The 20,622-nt window shown below is 46.9% G+C and overlaps 1 protein-coding gene across 1 annotated transcript in view; it reads left to right on the top strand.

Moving 5' to 3' along the window:
* Positions 1-18,517, top strand: part of REXO1 (REX1, RNA exonuclease 1 homolog (S. cerevisiae)) — a gene marked incomplete at its 5' end in the record, with an annotated part of 28,413 nt that extends 9,896 nt beyond the window's left edge. The window contains 13 exons of the mRNA XM_010290340.1: positions 838-1,039; positions 1,717-1,880; positions 3,737-3,874; positions 4,865-4,988; positions 6,080-6,193; positions 7,379-7,516; positions 9,449-9,562; positions 10,193-10,266; positions 14,234-14,344; positions 14,728-14,843; positions 15,020-15,158; positions 17,484-17,604; positions 18,337-18,517. Coding sequence (XP_010288642.1) covers positions 838-1,039; positions 1,717-1,880; positions 3,737-3,874; positions 4,865-4,988; positions 6,080-6,193; positions 7,379-7,516; positions 9,449-9,562; positions 10,193-10,266; positions 14,234-14,344; positions 14,728-14,843; positions 15,020-15,158; positions 17,484-17,604; positions 18,337-18,425 — 1,644 coding nt within the window. The remainder of the gene's footprint in view (positions 1-837; positions 1,040-1,716; positions 1,881-3,736; positions 3,875-4,864; positions 4,989-6,079; positions 6,194-7,378; positions 7,517-9,448; positions 9,563-10,192; positions 10,267-14,233; positions 14,345-14,727; positions 14,844-15,019; positions 15,159-17,483; positions 17,605-18,336) is intronic.
* Between the last annotated feature and the right edge of the window lie 2,105 nt (positions 18,518-20,622).

Genomic DNA, 20,622 nt, shown 5'->3' with positions numbered 1-20,622 from the left:
AAGGCCTGTTTCTCAAAGGTTATTAAGTAGTGTGGAGAGGTTTGTACTACTGCTGCTTCTCTTGTACTTCTGCTGCTAGAAATCTTCTCTCTTTGCTGACATCATTTCTGCAACCTAAATTTGGACATCAAAGAAAATGCATGTGTAACTCGTTTGTGCTAGTAATGGCTGAAGCAGTGAAATGCCTCCAGAAGTAGGCAGGGCCAGACCCTGTTTAAAATTCAGAGCTCAGTTTGTATAATGCCCTAATCACATAAATACATATATGATAGACTTTTAAGTAGTTACAGGAACTAGAGGCCTGAAACAAGGCTTGTGAGAGAGATGGGGAGCTGCTGTAATGCAAGGGTAGGTGGCACTGGTTCTTCAGCATGGGAAAGACAGAGAAGGAGAGAGCTGTAATACTCAGCATCGTGTAGCAAAGGAGAATGGAGAATAGTTGGTCGCTTTTTATTGCAATATAAACTAAAGAAGCATGCAGTAGACAGCACGGTGCAAGCCTGTAGAGCTGAGAGTATTGACAGAGTCCAGAAGTGGGCTAGGGCACAGTGCCTATCATGCCATTAAACAAGGAGTTCAAATACCAGCTAGCAATTTAGGAACATGCCAGAGTGCTGAGAGGCCTTGCCAGAGGGCGAATCATTAGTATCATGGGTTTTGGTGGGTGACTGTAAATATTTTGTTCTGGAAGATGGTTGGGATCTTCTGCTTTCAAAAACCTGTGTTTGCTAACAGAGAGGGGTTGAGGAAAAGAGACCTTTCTGGGGTGAATGGAAGCCAGAGGGTGGGGATTGAGCAGGAGAGTGTGCTGGCTCTACAACCTTTTTGTCTGTGCAGGCAGAGGTCCCGAGCAAACCTGTAATCCGGCCATACCGTCCCCCCACTGCTCAGGAGGTCTGTTACCAGAGGATCCAGCTGGCTCAGCAGCAGGCGGCACAGCTGGCTGTGGCCGTTCAAAAGGCCTCTCTTTCTTTGCCAGGAGAAAAGAGGAGGATTGCTCACGTGCCAAATGTAGCTCTTTCCACGGCAGCCAAACAAAGTAAGCCACCAGTGTTATTTGTGATTGCTGTCCTGTCCTCCCCCCTGTTAAAAGACTCTGCCTTCTGTTTAAATTTCTGCCGAGCAGATGTGAAACTATCAGGACGTGTGTAGCATTGGCCATGACTTGAATCTTTGCCGATAGCGACCAGGGAATGTCCTTCCTCTGAAAAATTCCATCCTGTTCTGAAAAGCCCCACACTAGACGTAGAGCCCCGTTCCCCCGTCTGTCCCACCCAGCCTTGCTCACTTCAGCCCGTTCTTTTTCTTACTTGGCGCGTGTTTGCTCCTCATTCGCTCTTTCATTCAAGCCTTCAGAGGCTGCACGAACAGGAGGGAAGTACTAATTAATGCTCATCGGTATCCCTTTGTAGTTGGAAGGACTCAGAGCTGACGTGATGGGCAGTTAGTGCATTGTAGCTGACAGGGTTACCTCTTTAAACTCTGCTGACTCAGTTACCCCAAAACAAATAGAACTGAGGTGTGTTTCCTGGCAGAACGTTCCTTCATCCTTGCCTGGAAGGTGGTAAAATTACCCAATTTGTATTTGGTACCTTTGGTGGCTTCCATTTGAAAAAATCACAGCTTGCAGCATGGGTCTTTTATAGTAAGTTCATTCTGGCAACTTGAAGCCCAGCGGTAGGATTTCTACCTGAACATCTTTTCTGTTTCTTGCAGGCCTTGTGGGTAGTAAGACGACTGTTGCTGGCAGGAGTGTCACACCTTCCAATGACTCTGAAGCACCCACCCTTTCTCTGAAGGCTTGCACCTTAGCTGGGATGGCTTCAAAGACTACCAGCACCATCGTGCCAAAAAGGATAGCACATGTTCCCTCCTTACAGGTAAGAGAAATCTGAAATTCTTCTGGTCATTCCCCATTGAGGGTGCTATGTTTAACCATGCTGTTCCAAACTTAGCACTCTCTGAAGAGCAGTGTTTTGATTAGGTTGATTAAATGGGTTTGTTTCTTCCTGTGGTTTTCCTCGATAGCGTTGTATAAAAAAATTAAACACTTGAAGGGTAGGAGCTTAAAAAGATAGAAATACTTAAGTGCTGCTTGAATATTGATTGGTCATCTTCAGTTTGAGTCTTCTGTTGTGCTGTCTGGCTAGGTGCATAGCTGTTTGTGTCAGGGACTTGGAGACTCTCGTGTTCAAAAGGCATGGCTGGATTAATGGCCTTCCCAGGCTTTGTGGGCCATACTGAGGAAGGTGGCTATGAATAACATCTCACAGTGACCTATATAATTAAAATGTGATCATTGAAACTTCATGCTGCTGTTAATATTTGGGGAAGAAACTTTTTTTTTTTCTTCTCCTGGGATACCTGCCCAGCCTTTGGGTACTTCTGCTATGAGTTCCTTAGCAGAGGAGTCTCTCCTTTCCCCATGAGCACTGGGGAATATGTTACTTGCTAAGACAATTCAGAATAGAGCTCCTCACGTAGCAGGGTGTGGATGGCATAAGAAGCTGTTTACTGGAGTGGATGGCAAGGAATGTGGTTAGTGCCAGGACTTGATTAAAGATACCTTTATTGATGATGCCTTGTGTCAAGATATATCATAACATACTCTGATTATTTCTGTAGGAGTGAAAAGTCATTTTCTTCCTTCCTTACCCCAAAACCCACCATAGTAACTTATAACTTGAAGCTGATTAAAAATAAAAGAAACAACTGAAAGGATAAAATACTGAACAGTGTTACAGGTGTGCTTGAGGGTATTATATTAGAAGTTGAGAAAATTATATATACGTAATGAAAAGGACCAAATCCCCTTGAACAGGGCATCAAAGTGGAAGTCTCATGAGGAAAACAAACACTCTTATTGAGACAGGACCAGTTGCTCCCCTTTGAGCATGCTCATGTCTTCTGTAGAGCTGTTTGTGTTACAGATTGCAGCAGATGGTTTAGTTTATGGATGTCTCTTGGGTGGGATGGAGAAAGACTGCAAAACAATTGGGTGCTTTAGAGGTGAATGTACAGTTTCTTCTCAAAAAAAAAAAGAGGCAAATTGTGTGATTTGGAGGATAAACTGGTGTTAAATGGAAAACTGCAGTGGTAGGTCGTAACTTGGTCCAATGCCTGAAGAACATGTCATTCAATTTAAGGGAGAAATCCATCATGACTGGCATTAAAAAAAAAAAAAAAAAAGGAAGAAAAAACCCAATGCAGTAAAGTTGCAGGAATCCCACAGAAAGCATCATGATTTAGCTGGTGGCCAGCCTGGCAGGAGTGGGCCTCCCATTCTCTCTTCACAGCCAGAGTACCAACAAGAAAACCGTGTCTGTCGTGCACTGCAACTGGTGTCACGTTCATGTCTGCAGTTCAAAGTGTGGTGCTGGGTACTGTCCTAATCTTGAATCTCTTAATGTAAATGTCATCATTTTCACGGTCTGGAATGCTTGTATGTGTAAATGTAGTGTTGTGACTAATACCACCAGCAGTGCTTGGCTGCTGGATGAGTTGCATAATGAAATGTGGTTGGTTTTTGAAGTAGTTCAAATACTGAAGGTGGCACAAAAGCTTCAAGTGGCGTTTTTAGTACGAAAAATGATGCATGTTATGTTTAGCTTTGGACAGCTTTTCAGAAAGGAAGTCATGCCACTATTAATAACATAGCAGGAAATGTGAGAGTCTTAAAGCAGCATACTTCTTAAATCCTGAATAGCCTCTTTCTGTCTCTCTGTCTCATCTTTAGAGCGCCAGCTTACAGAGGCCTGTTATTCCCACAGAATTTGGTGCTAAAGTCCCAACAAACATTCGTCAAAGATATCTCAATCTCTTCATTGATGAGTGCCTGAAATTCTGCTCCTCCTCCCAGGAAGCATTTGACAAGGTCTGTGCTAGTGCTTGCTTCTTGTGAATAAAGTCTGCAGCAGAGAATAACGTGGTTGAGGCCTTCTAAAATTGCAGGAAACCCAGAAAACTCTCATATCCGTATCTCCTCCTGTAGAGGAGACTGGCATTAAATCATTCCAGACTGGGCAACACAAAGTGTAGTTCCAGTGGGGGTTTCCAGAGGGAAATCCCATCTTTTCCTGCATTTGGAAAGCATGTGCAATCTTTTTAATAATCCCCGAAGAGGGACTGAGGGGAGTGTGCGTTGTGAAGCTGGACAAAAGGGCTTTTTGCTCTGGTACAGCAGAAAACACCTCCTGGAATCTAAGTGTTCAGCAGAGGTGAGTATTTGAGATAGATGTAATTGGTAAAACTTGCTGCTTACAAACTGTGAGGCTTGTAAGAAGCCTTCTAGCAGTAGGGAATAATATAGTAGGGTTTCCAAAAGCAGTTGAGAAAGTAATGTGTTTTATTGGAAAAATTAGGCCATTAATGTTCGTTGGGTAAATATGGGACATTGTGTGGTGTGTTTTGTAACCAAAGCAGATGCCACAAGGATTTCTTTTGTGGGATTTCACCTTCACAGCTCTTTAGGGGGAATGTTCCTGTTGCATCCAAGGAGTGACCATTTGCCAAACTTTCTTTTCTTGCCAGTTAAGATCTTGCACTGCCATTGAAGTCGGGAAAACAGCCTTTCCCAGACAGTTTCAGAACTGCATTTTTAATCTGTCAGGGAAGGTTTCACATGAAAATGCTTCTTCCAGCACTTTGTTTAAAATACAACTTTTTTTTTCCTCTTGCTCTCCTAAGCAGGCCCCAGAACCAGTATATATTTGTGCCATGTTCCACTATTACTCGATTCCTTGACAGGCAATTTTTTTTTTTTGCTATCATACTTGGATTCGGTATTTTAAGAGCCAAACGTTTCTTTTTCTCCAAAAGCAGTAGTCGAAAGAGAGTATGTAGTAATGAATTGCATTGTTTGCAGGCTCTGTCAGAAGAGAAGGTGGCTTATGAACGTAGCACCAGTCGCAACATCTACCTGAATGTGGCAGTGAACACCTTAAAGAAGCTCCGAAGCCTAGTGCCCAATTCCCCGTCCAGTACGAACAGTACGTACCACGTTTGTGGTTTAATAATCGGAGCCCTGCTTGGATTAGAAGTCACGGAGAGGACCTTGTTGAAAAGACAGACCCATTTCTCAGAAGCATTATGCTGAAAGGCAAACAACTCCAGTTAGCTTTTTATAGTCTGGCAAGCTTTAATGGGCCTTCAAGAGGCAAGTCCTGCAATGCTTTGTTGGCTGTCTGAACCTAAATGGAGAGAATGCCACATGGATTTTTTTTTTTTTAGCACAAGTTCTTTAAAATGAAAAGCCCCACTAATGGAGTAACTTTCACATGATGCCTTCAAAGTGATAGACTCGTCCATCACCGCAGAAATCTGTTACACACATTAAGCTTCAAGAGAGAAACGAAGAGGGTTAAGACATTTCATTATTGGCTCTCGAGAGGGTACATTAAACAATCAATTTGTGCTGTTCTTGTGAATTTTTTTTTCTTGGTCTCTTCCCTTTTCTCCCCTCTGTCTTCATTACCTTCATGGCCATTAGTCAGAGCGGCTGAACTTGGGAGGCTGGCCTTTAGGAGAGGGCTGCCAGTTAATGATTAGTAAAAAGCACCTATCTGCCATTATCTGATGTGCTGAGCATATTCTAGAGCTCTGAAGCTCCTTTCTAAAGGAAGCTGAAAGATTCAGCGTTGGGAGTCTGATCTGCAGGGACCTAACAACAAAGCTGCTCACTGTGGGTGGGTGATCCCACCCTACAGCACATGACTGGGTCGAGTTGCTTCTGTGCTTAGTCCTCTCTTGCTTTTGGTCAGTAGGAGGGTTTGCTGTGCAGAGTAAGCAGGCAGAGCCACCAGAATTTCCAGAGGAACTGTAAAAATGTCCTTGCTATCCTTGAAAAAGGTTGCTGTGGGCTGACAGTGCAAACAGAAAGCTCCCCATAGTTCTGGAATGAAAATGCTAGGCCACCACCTTACAGGTGCCAATTTCTGGAGCAGAGCAAGAATTCGAGAGGATGCAGTCCTCCTTTTGCCGATGTGTAGTGGCCCAAACTCTAGGACTGAAGTCACTTACTCTTACTCAGCTGGGTATCTGATGTCTGTCCTGTTTTGCTTTTTCCCTCTTCTCGCTGCAGAGACAAGTAACAAGAAAGTGGTGTCCCATGAAGCTGTGCTGGGAGGGAAGCTTGCTGCTAAGACAAGCTTTACTCTAAACCGGTCAGGGAGCTTGAGAGCAGAGGATTTAACAGGTAAGACCCTGCTCCTGCGAGGCTGTAACCTGTAAATTATAGCTGGAGGTATAATGCTGTGACTGGGGAGAGCAGGATCTTGCTGATGCGTGAAGTGCTGTGATTTACCTGCGCACCAGCGTTATGAGTTATTACCGAACTGCAGTACAGCGCTGCAGAGCCGCTAGGCGAATGGTACGGCACTCTGACCAGCACTGCCTTTGCTTCCCTGCTCTGGGCTGCCAGTTCACTGATGTAGTCCGCGAGGCTTTGATGTGGCATCAGTGACTGTTAAGAGCTGCCTCTTGTGTTTTGGGTATTACTGACTTTCGGGCTTTTATTTCTGTCTGGAGTTTACTTTAACTTTCTTGCGCTGAAGCAGTACTTTATAATGTGCGTGTCAGATTAAAAGGCAAATTTACAAGTATCTCCATCTGTTCTGCAAGGCTCATTTTCACATTTACGAATGTCACAGTAAGGTCATATCGTAGCCAAAGGGGTTGTGCCACGAGCACTATTCCTGTTGGCTCAAATCAGTTATGGGTATTTTGGTTGCCAAGAGATGTAGGCAAATTGTTGAGGAGATCAGAGAAGAGATAGGGAGGCCACGGAGCAGAAGGAATTGACATGGAGAAAGCTTAAAAGGACCTGTATAGCTCAGCTAAGCAACATCAAAGGGTATACAGCAATATTGGAAGGGTTTAACGTAGCAGCGAAAGAACAGATATTGAGCAGAGTGCAAGAAGTTATAATTATTCTGTGAAATGAAATGAGCAGCCTGAAATCAACAGCAGGAAGAAAGCTTCTGATAATGACTTTTTTAGCTAGCTGTGGGTGGCCTTTGAGGGGTATTCTTTGGGCTGAGTTACAAATTATCAGTTAAAGCATTTAAAGCATTAAAATGAGAAAAGTCTCACATTGATAGTGAAAAGGCCTGAAGATGGGCCCTTTGGAGGAATTCAGTTTCAGCTGTTTTCCAGACTTAATGCTAGTTGTTGAAGAGGTTAAAAATCAGCTTGTGCACCAGTGACCAGATTTCTAAAAGTACTGCCCCGACACCTATTTTCCTGTCAATCCTAAACAAAGGCAGTGGATGCAAGTTCAAAGTAGCAGGAGTCCTTGCCAGGAGGCTTGATAAAGCAAAAACCAGAAAGAGAAACAGCCCCTACTTCAGTGATCTGGCTTCAGCATTGTCTTTGTGTGCAGGAGCTGCCTTGTACCGGCGGCTAAAGGAGTATCTCATGACTGAGGAGCAGCTAAAGGAAAATGGTTACCCAATGCCTCACCCAGAGAAGCCCGGTCGTGCTGTCCTCTTCACTGCAGAGGAGAAGAAAACGATTGACTGTAAGCTCTCCTGGCTCTTTCGCTCTGCAAGGTTTGCTAGATACATTACAACTGCAGACGCCTGTCCTGCTTGCAACTGTTTTTTTTTTTTTGCATAAAGATGTTCTTGGTCTTGATGTGGAGCCATTTGCTCCTGTTGTGATGAGTCTCCTTGGCTGTGACCTCCGTCTCCGCGGGCTAGCCGGTCACAGAGGAGAGGAGCGTGGCTGCAGAACTCTGCTGCCTTTCTAGAGGACGAGTTTCTTCAGCTTGTGTGTCACAAGATGGTTACTTTGGACACAAGGCTTCTAGTCTGTGGCGTGTGGGGCTGTGAGGCTGAGGCTTCTAATTGCTGCCAGAGGATATGAATTGGTCAGGTTGCCTCCCTGAACAAGCTGCCTCTGGCCACCCCCTGTGAGGGGATGTGTTTTGTACTTGCTCACTTAGTGCAGGTTTTGACTTCAAGTTCATTGCATTAACCTGGAGGCTGCCTGGTCCTGTTGCAAGGGAAATGGCTGGAGAGAGGCTCCTGTTCGGCCTCTGGTGACACTCTCCTCTTCCAGGGGAAGGATTTTTTGTGTCTGTGTGTATGAACTGCTGTTACGGTGTGATATGGACCGACCCTGGGCCAGGCTGGTTTTGCAGTGGGTCATGCCTTGCTGGTTTGGATTGCACAGTTTTCTGCTTGATCTCCTGACGGCGCAGGGCCAAGTAGTTCCCAAAAGCCCTTTTTGCAGCTGGACAAAATGATCCCCTGGGTTTTCTCGGGACAGGATGGGGTCATCCTCTGTCTGAATTTTCTGAACACCTGTAGCAGGTTTTATGCTTCTCAAATGCTGATTAGAGCAGGCTGTGGTGCAGTGAGGATAAAACACATACTTAGGGTGTACTTTGAGGTGCCTTGCCACACTCCTCTGAGCATCTCTTTGGAAAGACCTTGCTAAAGTGTGTTAAGTGCTCATCCGTGTTAACACCTTGTGTCTACATTTGTCTTGTGGTTGCTGAAGCAGCCTGTACGAAAGCTCTCTTGCATTAACAGCGTCAAGTATTTGTTAGAGCCCTTTTCTCCAGTTAACCAGCCAGCTCCTTTATATGATTCTGAGATCACGTTCCTGGTTCTGTTTCTGTAGTTTCCTGCAGATGTTGCAGGATCTTAGAATTTGCTCTTAGTTAACTAAAGCTATTGCTAGTTTGTTAATGCTGCGACCATGGTCAGTGGATAAAAATGGTCTAGACTGGTGTTATGCAGAGCTGGGAATGTGCTAGTGGCTTAAATGCTCACACTAGAACTCAGGGAATGGCATGGAGATTAGAAACACAACCGTCAACTCCTTTACTGTGGCTTTTTGCATCTCCCTTCTCTGAATTGTGGGTAGTACAAGCACAGATGAGAGGAGGAAGTCATCTGCAGCTGCCCCTTTGATGGGCCAGACTGTGCTGTAAGCATTGCTGGTTTTTGGTACTGGAGCATCCTTACAGAAAAGCTGTGCCCCGGAAAAACTCAAATGTCATTTGGAAGTGACAAGGCACAGATCCCCTGGAAACCAGGCTTCATTAGCTCTCATATCCAAAGAATGACTTACTTATCCTCCTTCTGAAAATAACTATGTTAGAGTACAATGTAATTTGCTGTGGATGAAGAAACAATGCAGCAAATACTGGTATGAACTGTGGTGAAGCTGACATTGTGCACCAAAACCCCTAGGGAGTCTTATGTCTGCCTCTGAGAAGTGTTTGGGGGGCAAATGCTACAGGACTACACTTTTCAGAGGGACTGCTATGTCTTTATGGGAGTTGGAAATAGCATTTGGAATCCTTCTTAACAGAAAAGAAACAGAAGTTGTTTCACTGGTGTTTGGGGCTTGAGTGATTCTGGTTTACTTGTGCTTTGGCCAAGTTTAACAGGTGAAGGATTTCTAGTGACTTGACTCTTGCTTCTCTCTTCTCTTAAAGCTTCCTGCAGGATTTGTTGTCGCTGTGGCACTGAGTACATGGTCTCAGCCTCTGGAAACTGCATTCGCAAAGAGGAGTGTGTCCATCACTGGGGGAGGCTACGCAAGCAAAGAGGTACCTCTTCAAAGAGGGCTTAGTCACATGCAAGCTGTGCTCTAGCTCCAAACCCAGAGTCCACCTCGAGTTTGAGTTGCTGTGGAAAATTTTGTGGCTTTTGGGACTTGGCATGCTCACAGGTTGTGACAGTTCCTAGTTTTGTCACTGGGTGGCCCTGCTGCTGCTGAAACAGCCTGCAAAGATGAGTAGTGCTATGATCCTGAAAATGTGGCACTGGGGCTGGAGTAGAGGTTGTTCATATTCATTTTAAAAAAGTAAAAGAAGAAACAAACCTTCTGGTGCCTTTTGGAAAAATCAGTCTTTTTAGGAGCATCTTGGGAGCAGTAGATGTCTGCCACTGCCCAGGAGTTTACTGGTCTTGGTTGAATTCATTTGCAGCAAGACACTAACCTAGTTTGAGCTCTGCTGTGGTTTTCCACCAGGGCATCCAGGTGGCTTCTGGAGTTTGTCTGGCTGAGTATGAGAGACTTCAGCTTTTTAGATTGCTGTGTGCGAATCCACACTTATTTTTCTCCTTTGTTTGACACGTTGTGCTGTGTTCATCCAGGGTATGTCTGCATGTGAGAGCTAAAGTTTAGGTCTCTGTTAACAGGACTCTTCTTTGACTCTTATCTCTGCCTTTTTCAGTGCCAGGAGGATGGGAAACTCATTACAGCTGCTGCTCAGGAGCTGTGGGTTCACCAGGCTGCCAGGTTGCTAAAGTAAGTTATTGAGCAACACCTTTTTATTCTCGATGACATTTGTCCTCTGCTTACAGTGGTGATGGCTGTGTAATCATTGCTTAAGTCTTTAGAGGAATGGTGGCTTCCCTTAACAGGGGAAAACAAGTACTTCTTAAATATCTTTTGCTATGCAAAGGTAGGAAAATTCAGTGTTTGGCAGGAAGGAGGAGACTTGGCTGTCTGGAGTGAGGTGGTTTCATTTGTTCTAAGCAAATGCCAGTGGATTAAGCTTCCCAGCAAAAGCTCACGTACAGACTTCTTTAGGGAAACACTGAAGAAGTAAGAAATAGGGGATTTCTTTTCAAGAATTGGTCTCGGGGTCTTGACAAGAGTGTGGCAAAACCTTTTTCCCAATTTTCCTTTCCCAGGTGCCCATGCTAAGGTAACTTTCTGCTGTAGGCCAAATCTTTTCTTAGTTTTCTGTTTATGGCATGCCCTTTGTTGTATTATGGGGAGGAACCTTCCCAAGGAGCCTGCTGTAACTCATAAATATTACTTCTCTTGAGGAGCAGGGAAGGTGTCCCAGCACTAGAAAGCAGAATGAAATCTGCTCAGGAATGGTGTTTTGGCCCTTCGATAGAGCTGAGCACTGTTTGGGATACCTTTGCACAGGTGCTTTTTCTTTTTTTCTTTTGTTAGGCAACAGGAGAGTTGGTTTCCCAGCCTGGCATCACTGGTCCTCTCAAACCATTGACTGAAGGCAGTAATCTGTCTTTTTCCTCTCCCTCAGTTCTCTTGGGATTCTCCTCGGCACTTGTTTCGGTGACATTTTTATATCTGGCACCTGCCATGCAGGGAGCATGATGGAGAACCAAGTGAGAGGGAATCTAACCATCCTGGCCTGTACCAGCACTAGTGTGGCCAGCAGGAGCAGGGCAGGGATCGTGCCCCTGGACTCAGCACTGGTGAGGCTGCACCTCGAATCCTGTGTTCAGTGTTGGGCCCCTCACTACAAGAAGGACGTTGAGGTGCTGGAACATGTCCAGAGAAGGGCAACGAAGCTGGTGAGGGGTCTGGAGCACGAGTCTGATGAGGAGCGGTTGAGGGAACTGAGGGTGTTTAGCCTGGAGAAGAGGAGGCTGAGGGGAGACCTTATTGCGCCCTGTAACTACCTGAAAGGGGGTTGTGGTGAGGTGGGTGTTGGTCTCTTCTCCCAAGTGATAGGACAAGAGGAAATGGCCTCAAGTGGCACGAGGGGATGTTTAGACTAGATATTAGGAAAAATTTCTTTCCTGAGAGAGTGGTCAAGCATTGGAACAGGCTGCCCAGGGAGGTGGTGGAGTCACCATCACTGGAGGCGTTCAAAAAAACGTGTAGACATGGCACCTGGGGACATGGTTTGGTGGGCGTGGTGGTGTTGGGTTGACGGTTGGACTTGATGATCTTAAAGGTCTTTTCCAACCTTAATGATTCTATGATTCTGTAAAAGGGTCATGTCCAGTGGAAGGGGCTCACAGAGCTTATCTGTTATAAGGCAGCATCTTGTCCCACTGTTTGAAAGACATCAAGCGATACAGGGCCAGCAAGGCTGGCTTTTATGTTTTAGAGAGGTGTGTGCCTTTGTTGTTCTGGCCAAAAGCTAGAGCTAGGAAGTCAGTTCTAGGGCAAAATTCAAGGCTTGTCAAAATAGGAAGAACTGTCTGGGCACCCTAAAAGCCTGCCCTGCGCAGTCTGAAGTGTGGATGGGATCAAGCAGCTGCTACTTCTTCTATTTCTTTTTCATGTGAAATTAGGATCTCTTTTTAATCGCTGCTCCAAAAAACATCCAGAAGGGAAGCCGGGAGGAATTGATGGGGCTATAAAAACATGACTTCTCTGCATGTTTTTGTGTGGCTGTTGTAGACCATAAAACCTCATGGCCTTTTAAGAAACATACAATCTCTAATAGCCTCTTACTCAATGAGGCATGCCACCAGTGCTGCAGGGCTCAGGCATCCTTTCGCATCTGCCTCCTAGTTGTTGTGCTGCTACAGATTGCTATGTTCTGGTTTTCTTGGGTTTTTCATCCAAATGAGTGGGTTTCGCAGCATCCTTTGGTAGATTTAAGGTTGGAGTCCAGAGCCTGCTCAGGGTGAGAGTATGCAATTAGGTATTGGAATGTTTGGGCTCCTGGGGAGCACAGTATCTTTCAGCTTTGAAGGAGGGCATTGAAACCAGCAAGTATTTCTAATAAGAAACTGTTCTAAGTAACTAGATCTGTAGCTGGTTAGAAGATCATGTCTGTGTCTCTTCTCTCTGAATACTTTGAGATGTGCCTGTCTGGATTATGGTGCAGTTAGGCAGCGCGGCAGGAGATGGCAGGATGGAGCTGTGCTCATACCGCTCCTCAGGAGCTGAGGAGTCAGGAGCTGCTGCTGTTCTTTGTGATAACTGAGTCTGCTTCTTTCTCTGGTCTGAAAAACAGAAGCAACTTTTCTGCCCTCCTGTTGGCAACAAAGAATTGGACAGTTGCAGAACATCAACTTGTGTAGAAAAACACCTTTTTTTTTTTTTTCTTCACTGCCCAGTTATATCATATTACAGAGGGAGGGAAGGGATCAAGCTGCAAGAGAGAGAAGTGTCTACTGTCTGTTGGCCTGGTAATCTGCTCTACCCATTTCTTTAGCAAAACAGATTTATGGGCATAGATGCAGAATGGACAATGTGGCTTCTTGCTCCTAGAAAGCAATGAACCATGCAGCCTTTGAGCAGTGCTGGCTTTGGATACAGCGGGCGATGGGACTCAGTGTTGGCCCAGCTGCCTCGTTAAGTTCCAATGACGCAATTCTCTGTACTCTGGGCTGCACCTGCAGTAATAACCTGTGCAGGAAAATATGCAAATCCTTGCTTTGGTTATCCCTCTGCCTGCAGGTTTCAGCTTCAAGTGCCTCAGTTCCTCATCTCTCCAGCCTTTCTAAACCGAGACGAACAAGTACAGTTTGATCCCTCGTAGGGTGAGACCTGCGAGAAGCACGATGGAGGAGGCTGTACGCAGGCTGCTGTGATTGTGCGCACATACTTTGAGACTTAGGGACAGACAAAACTTAAACACAAAACCCCACTGAGGAATCAGGGAGAGACAGCGTCACCTCTGGGTGTGGTGCAGCAGTTTAATTTGACCTAAAACCATGTTAGTCAGCAAAAGGATGGTCACAAGCTCTGCCTTGCCCTCGATTTCATGTTCCTGCTTCCCCACTGGGTCAGTGGTGCAGGTAACCGGAGCAGTGCAGTCATCCAGTTTAAAACTCCCCCTCCAAAGAAGGCTTTCAGGCTGTCCGAGTAGGGTGAGATCTGGGGCTGCAGAAGAGAGGAGACTGGGAGTGCCTGTTGCAGCAGCGACTTATCCTTGCATTGGCTTAAGCCGCTCGTGAAATCACTCCATGAGATTTCCTGCTAGCTTAGGGAGCTCTTCTGTGCTGGATCTTGTTGATCCTAGAGCTTTAGCTGGGGATAATTAAGAGTGGTTGGAAATTCTATTTATTGTCTCAAGTACTGGTAGGCAGTAGCTCCTGTTTGTCTGTGAACTGTCTGGTTTTGGAATACAGTGGCTTTTATTTGTATGCACACATTGACATTTTTCTCATACTTCATTACACCTGATGCTAATGCTCGAACAGGGATGTCTGGGATTATAATCCTGCACCTGGGCATGTCTCGGCCATAAACCAAACCAGGAACCATCAACTCTAGTTAGATCAGTGTGACCCTTTCTGAGTAATTCTACTCTGAATTGAAAGTTGAAATCTACTTGTCCCTGGATGTGTGATGTCTTGAGCTGTCAATATGATGCCACTAGCCCTGATCTGAGACTGACTGGTAGGCAAAATTTATTCCTGATTAACTTTTAGAAATAATTAAAAATATATTTTTATTTAAATGGGAGATTCTGTTGGAGTGGACACTTTACGCTTTGGATTCTTGTTCTCTCCATTAACAATTGTCTTTTTTTTTTTTTTTTTGCTTTAAGCAACATGTCCACGATGGGCGAAAGGAGAGCCTTGATGGCTTTGTGAAGACTTTTGAGAAGTTGCCTACAACTGATGGCTACCCTGGAATCTACGCGTTAGACTGTGAAATGGTGGGTCCCTAATGATAGGGGCAATGCACAAGCAGAATAAAGCTTTTTCAGAAAGGCCCAGGGTGCGATACAAGTGGCTGAAGGAAAGCTCTGTTTCCTTACCGTCATCTTTCCTTTCTGCTGTGAACTCTAAATCATATTAGTCTTGTACATTTATTTTAGCTCTTGTTAATTAGTTTTGGCAATGTGTGCTTCATTTGGGGACTACATGCACCCTTGGAAAGCTGTAGCTAGCTGGGCGATATTGAGCAGTGTTTGCTGACTGGCTGTGCCACACTAGATGTACCGCATTTGGGGAGCAGCAGCACTTTGGTCGATGGCTCCATTGATACTGTGCTGTGGTTGGCATGCACTTGCCTTCATGTCTGCTCTGTTGCTTACAGTGCTACACTAAGCAAGGACTGGAGCTGACAAGAGTAACTGTGATCAACTCTGACCTGAAAGTGGTATACGACACCTTCGTCAAACCGGACACCAAGGTGGTGGACTATAACACCAGGTAAGGACAGTCTTCCTTGGGTCAGAGGTCTGTGCTTCAGAATCAGGAACCTGGGGGGGGGAATGGCTGGGAGCACGTTAACTCCATTGACCACCACTTCCTAATGGCTGAGATGCTTTGGGTCTTGAGGTGTTCCTTTAGTGAAGGAAGCTTTCCTTCCTGCTCTTGCTCTGCAGATTCTCAGGTGTGACAGAAGAAGACCTGGAGAACACTAGTATCACCCTGCGGGATGTCCAAGCCGTCCTACTGAACATGTTCAGTGCAGATACCATATTGATAGGGCACAGCTTGGAAAGCGACTTATTTGCACTAAAGGTAACTTGCATGTCTTGCGTTTACATCTCCCTCTGGTTCTTTCCCACCCTAGTGTGTGTTACATGTCTCCTTTAAATTTAGGAGGTGTTTCTTTCTGAGAACCAGGAGGACATGGTAGATCTGTCTTGTCTCTGAGCCAGCAGGAAGCTGTCTGTGGTGGAAGAGCAAGGGTGTGGGTCATGTATGTCACTTGTGGCATCACCCCAGCTTTTAGTGACTGGTGCTGCCCAGGTTGACCTCTGCCACTGGAGATAATTCTCATGATTTCTCTTCTAATGTTAAGATGTCTGTTTTCTCTGAGTGAGGTTCTCTGCCTGGTTTGCTGTGATTTGTGGTGTTACTTTGATCAAGCTATTTTGGCCTTTCATCTGTCTTGTTTCCTGGCTGACCTTCATCAGTCTAGCCTGCACATCTCAGCCATCTCTGTCCTGTGAGGGAGGGCTGTCCTCTCCCCTTGCATGCTGAACGTAGATCCCCGGGGACTTGTCCAGGCTCGCCAAGGAAGTGTGTAGCAGGCAGGAGCTGAGTCTTTAGTCTACGCTCACAAGCCAGAACTTCCTCCAGCCATTCTTTATCATGCAGCTTCTTTGATGAAGAAGCTGTGGTTGCCAAATCACGGTGGTGGTTTGGAAGCAGGAGGTTTTAATGCCTGCAAAGTGCTTTACCTCTCCATGGCACCCTTTATTCCAGCCTCTCAGAGAGTTCATCATCATCATAAAAAAATTATTTACAGTTTTATCAGCACAAGATGACAGTGTTGGCCTCTTAGAGGCATGATTTTCTCTTAGCATCACAGACACTGCCAAGAGAACGAACCCGAGAGCAATATAGCAGAGCGTGACAGGCAGTGGCATGTCAAGTTGTAATGTCTGAAGGCTGTGGCAGTAAAGTCGACATCTCGCTAATGGCCATGGCAAGCTCCAAATGGTGATAGCATTTCAATTTTTATTTAAAGCTGTATTATCCTGTTTCCTCAGTCTTCCTGATCTACATAAGTAATTATCATTGTGCCTGGGTGGGTGCCAAACTTGACTGCAGTCTAGGAGAGATTATCCATAGTGTTGGCAGTTTTATACTCCAAAGAGTGTAGCAGGTTGTTTCTGTTAAACTGCAGCTGTTCTGAGCCGTTTACGAAGCTGGGTTATGAAACTATTAATGACAAAGTTACGGATTGTCACGCAGCATTAGCTGGTGCCTAGGAAGAGTCAAGGCATATGAGGAGACTGGATTATCTGGGCCCTGTCTAAGTCATCCCGTGTCAAGACTTGCAGAGCTTTTGGTCAGACATACAGGTTTATCTCTTCGACTTTGCATTTTACTCCCGTACTCAAGATGTGGGACTGCCTTCATCCACATTGCTTTAGCTCTCACTGAACACATGTTTTTGGCAACAGAGGATTAATCTTGTCTTAGCCTGAAAGTAACAAATTAGTATTTTAAAAAAGCCATCTTACACTATGTTTATGGACTCTGTCAGGTGTGGCCTTCTGGTCCTCCACAGGGCTCCTTGGTGCAGGGCAGATAGCTTATTGACCTGTTCAGCATCCTCAGTTCCCCCCCAGTATGATGACACTTCATACCCAAAGGAACCTCTCGTCTCTCCTTTGTGGCCAAGTACTTTGACCTGTACCTGGGACTAGCCAGGGCCTCCCTCCTGTGCTCTGTGTAGTTCCTTATGCCCAGAAGTACAAGATCTCTTTGTCCCATTTCATCCTGGCTAAGCTGGTGCTGGTTAATAACTTCCTGTTGACTCATTGCTGACAGACTGGAGGTTTTCAGGTTGGTTTGCACCTTGAAGGTTAGGCCTTTTCTGTAGAAACAGTGATGTACAATGGGTTAGAAACAGTTTTGACTTGCACATCCTTTCCACTTCTGTCCGCATCTTGAGAAGCAGTTGAAAGGCTGCTACAAGCTTTGTGAGGTCAACTGGTTCCTCGGCTTAGTTTTTCATTGTGAAAGACACTCTCAGAGGTATGCCGGCGTCTCCAGGCCAGGGTATTAAGGATTGACCTGTCCTGTTGTTTGAGTTATATGAACTGAATCAGCCCTGAATTTCTGCTGCTTTGAATGTGCCGTTAGGCAGGGCTTTCAGGGCAGGTATGTTGGCTGGCAGAGCATTGGGAAGCCTGTGTGCATGCACCTTCAGAGGGAAGTAATTTTTTAATTCAGCCAGAGCCTCTTGCAAGACTGGTTGGGTTGGAGCTTGGTGACAGCAAGGAAGAGAGGCTGACCGGAAGATTGCTTTAGCATGATTAATCCTAAGGAGTGTCCGTCCCTGTAGGAGAGGGAAAATAAGCATGTTTCTTTCCTGCTCCTTCCCCCCAGCTTATCCATGGCACAGTGGTGGATACTGCGATCGTCTTTCCCCACCGGCTGGGTTTGCCCTACAAACGGGCTCTCCGGACGCTGATGGCAGACTACCTCAAGCGCATCATCCAGGACAATGGTGAGACCAAGGAGGAGCTGAGAGTGAGGCTCTCGTGTCCCATCCCACCTGGATGTGGGCTCCTTGGACCTGTTTTCCTCTGCTCTCCCCAAGCCCCATCCTCTTGCTCCTAATCTTTTTTTTCCTGCATAGTGTCTGGCAGTAGCTGTGAATGGGCCAGCATACAAAGTCTCTGCTGCAGACAGTTTCAGTTTGAACCTTGTTCTGAGGGCCAGCAGCACTTGCTTCTTCCCTCTCTGTGCTAAGTGGGGACCAGAGAAGTGGTGTGAGAAGGCCAGAGGTAGCTCTGTCAAGGCAATGTCATGCCCTCCCTTCTCTCTCTGGCAAACTGAAGCATGTTGGAAGCATGGCATGTTCCTTTCTGCCTTCCTTGAGCACATTGTAAACATACTGCAGGGGAAATTGAGGCTCTGATCAGTTACTCCATAGCCTGAGGGCCTACAGACTAGCAGGACTTCAGCCCTTAATTTAAACAAGGGAACAGTGTCAGGCTGAAGTCCAGCAAAAAATGTGTTTAGTGGAAATTCTTCTACTTTGGTTATCTTTGGTTCACGGTGATCACAGATGCTGCTGGGACAGAGGGCAGTGAGCGGCTGGGCCAGCAGTGTCAGGCAGAACCTCGTCTCAGGAAGCCTTTCTCAGTGCTTTGTGCTGTGAGCAGGCAGCCCCTGCGCAGCAGAGGGGCTGCCTGGGCCGAGGTGGTAACTGCCATCCTTGTCTTTCTGTCCCCAGTGGAAGGGCACGACTCCAGCGAGGATGCCAGAGCTTGCATGGAGCTGATGGTCTGGAAGATCAAAGAAGATGCTAAAGTGAAACGATGACACGTTGTCATCGATGAAACGCGCTTTCTCTCTCTCCTGTTCCTCCTCCACCTCTTTGAAGCAGTGCAATAAATGCTCAGAGTAACACTGTCCACCTGTACGCAGCAGCATGCTACCCCAGACTCCCCATGCACTCGCAGGTATCTATGGGACTTACGGACTGCTGCTGACGCAGCTGAACAGCACCAGCTCACTGCTTGCAGGTCCCTGTGTCCAGATAGTGGCTCTCAGATCCTCTTTACTCCACCTGAGGGATACTCTGTGGTACAATTGCCTTGTAGGCATGGCAAGGTGGTTTTGAGTAGCATAACCAGAGAGAACTTCTTGGTTCCTAGGAGAAGCTTTTAGAGGTAGGTTGGATATGTGCAGAAGGATGTTTCTGGTTCAGTTAAAGGTAGATTTTTTTTTTTCCAAATGTAATTTAAATTGCCTCTGTACTCCAAAGCTGGTAGATTCCCACGATGTTTGGAGATGGGGGGGGAAATGGAAGAAAGTTGGTCAGGAAGCTGTAAAGTGAGTGGATTGCATAGCTGGTGTGTGAATAGCAAGACAGGGGTGGTGAAAGCTGAGGACCAAGCCATCTAGGAGGAGATCCTAGTGCAGTCCCACTGTGCAGTAGAAAGCCAGAGCTTCAAGAGAGGGAGGCTGTCTCTGAGAGCGTGTGGTGGGAGCAGCAGGTTGGAGAGGAATGAGATGGGGTCAGGGGAACTACTGCCTGCTGCGACCCAGGTGATCTCTCCAGTGAGGGCTGGCATCCTGGTTCTGCAATCATTGCAAAAGAGGGAAACCACAAGTGTCAGACCTTGCCCAGACCTCAGGGAGCTGTGTGTGTAGTCGTGAGGCAGGGAACAGTGGGGCTGGGACAAAATGGGCTCCCGGAGCCAAGCAGCAGCCTTCCAGGGGAGGAGCTGTGTTGGGTAGGACAGTGGTAAGGGCAGGCATCGTGTCTTTGTGGGTTAGGACATACTGTCTCTCCCCTGCTCCTGAGCTTCATGTCTCCAGTGAGCTTGTATGTAGGGATCAAGGTTTTTGGGAGGATCAAGGTTTTTGGGGGGACCTAGGTGCAGCTAAGACTGCTAAGGGTGGCCCCTAGCAGTCTGCAGGACTCCCCACCAGTCTGTCCCTGATAGCAGGGACTTGATGCAGCCAAGAGCAAAAGCAATAGGAAAAAATTATTCTTTTAAACTAGTTTACATGTTGGGTGTTTTAAGAAGAGCAAAAGACCCAGTTATTGTCTGTCTGGCGCCCTGGACAAAAGCAACTGTCGGGTGTGTCTCTCTGTCGCACTTGCGGCGACTGGGGCCGGAGCCCAGGCAGACTGGACGGCTCTAGTGGTCCCTCTCTGCCCAGACTCCCTTGTTGTCAGGGGACAACAGAGCTGATGGAAATGGTCCCTGAGAGATGACGACTTTTAGCTGAGGTCCAGGCAGCAGCTTAGCCCCATTATTAGAGCAGCGACCGCCTCGCCCTTCCCAGGCTGGACTGGCGTTGCTTCCCAGCGGTGGCTGGTGTGGCGCCGGCCCCCGCGGCCCTGGCACAGGCTGGCTGTGTCGCTCTGGCGGCAGTGGGGCAGGGGAGTTGCTGGTGGTGGTGGTTCCTGTCGGAGCTGGGTCTTGGCTCACCCCTTTGTATGCCCGCTGGCAGCGCTGGGCTCAGACTTTGGGGACACAGTGTGTCCCCCCAGCAGGTCCTGCTGACCTGTCCCCACTCCATGCCCATGGGCTGGAGGGTGCTGGTACGCGCACAAGTCCTGGGCGGCTCTCCCTGTCCCACTGCTGTCCTCGGAGGTGAGGATGTGGCTTCCAGTACCTGACCTCTGCCAGGCTCTCCTGAAGCCACGAGAAGTGGGGACTGGTAAAGGCTCCTGTTATTGCTGAGCACCTTTGTGTTTCCTCTGGCAGGCAGTGGCATGGGCTCCCAGCCTGTTTGTTACCCCAAATTTTGGGCTGTGCAGCTCCCTGCCTCTCCCCAGCGCTCCTTAGGGCACGTTGCATCCAGCTCTCCTTGCAGCCCACCTTGGCCAAGTGTTGCAGCTGTGAGACTTCCACGTGAAGCAGCCTCGGGACACCTTGTCTTGTCCCCCCTCGCCCATCACCTGCAGGGAACGATGCTGTTCCTGCCCAGGCCGCGGGAGAGACGGAATCAAGTATAGTGCTTCCTAAGCAGGGAGGGAAGGTTTGTTCCTGCTTCTGCCTCT

This window comes from Phaethon lepturus, unplaced genomic scaffold (assembly GCF_000687285.1).
Source record: "Phaethon lepturus isolate BGI_N335 unplaced genomic scaffold, ASM68728v1 scaffold6947, whole genome shotgun sequence".
Classification (NCBI taxonomy): Eukaryota; Metazoa; Chordata; class Aves; order Phaethontiformes; family Phaethontidae; genus Phaethon; species Phaethon lepturus.
Note: the sequence above shows the minus strand (reverse complement) of the source record. Positions and strands in the feature narration are given on the sequence as shown.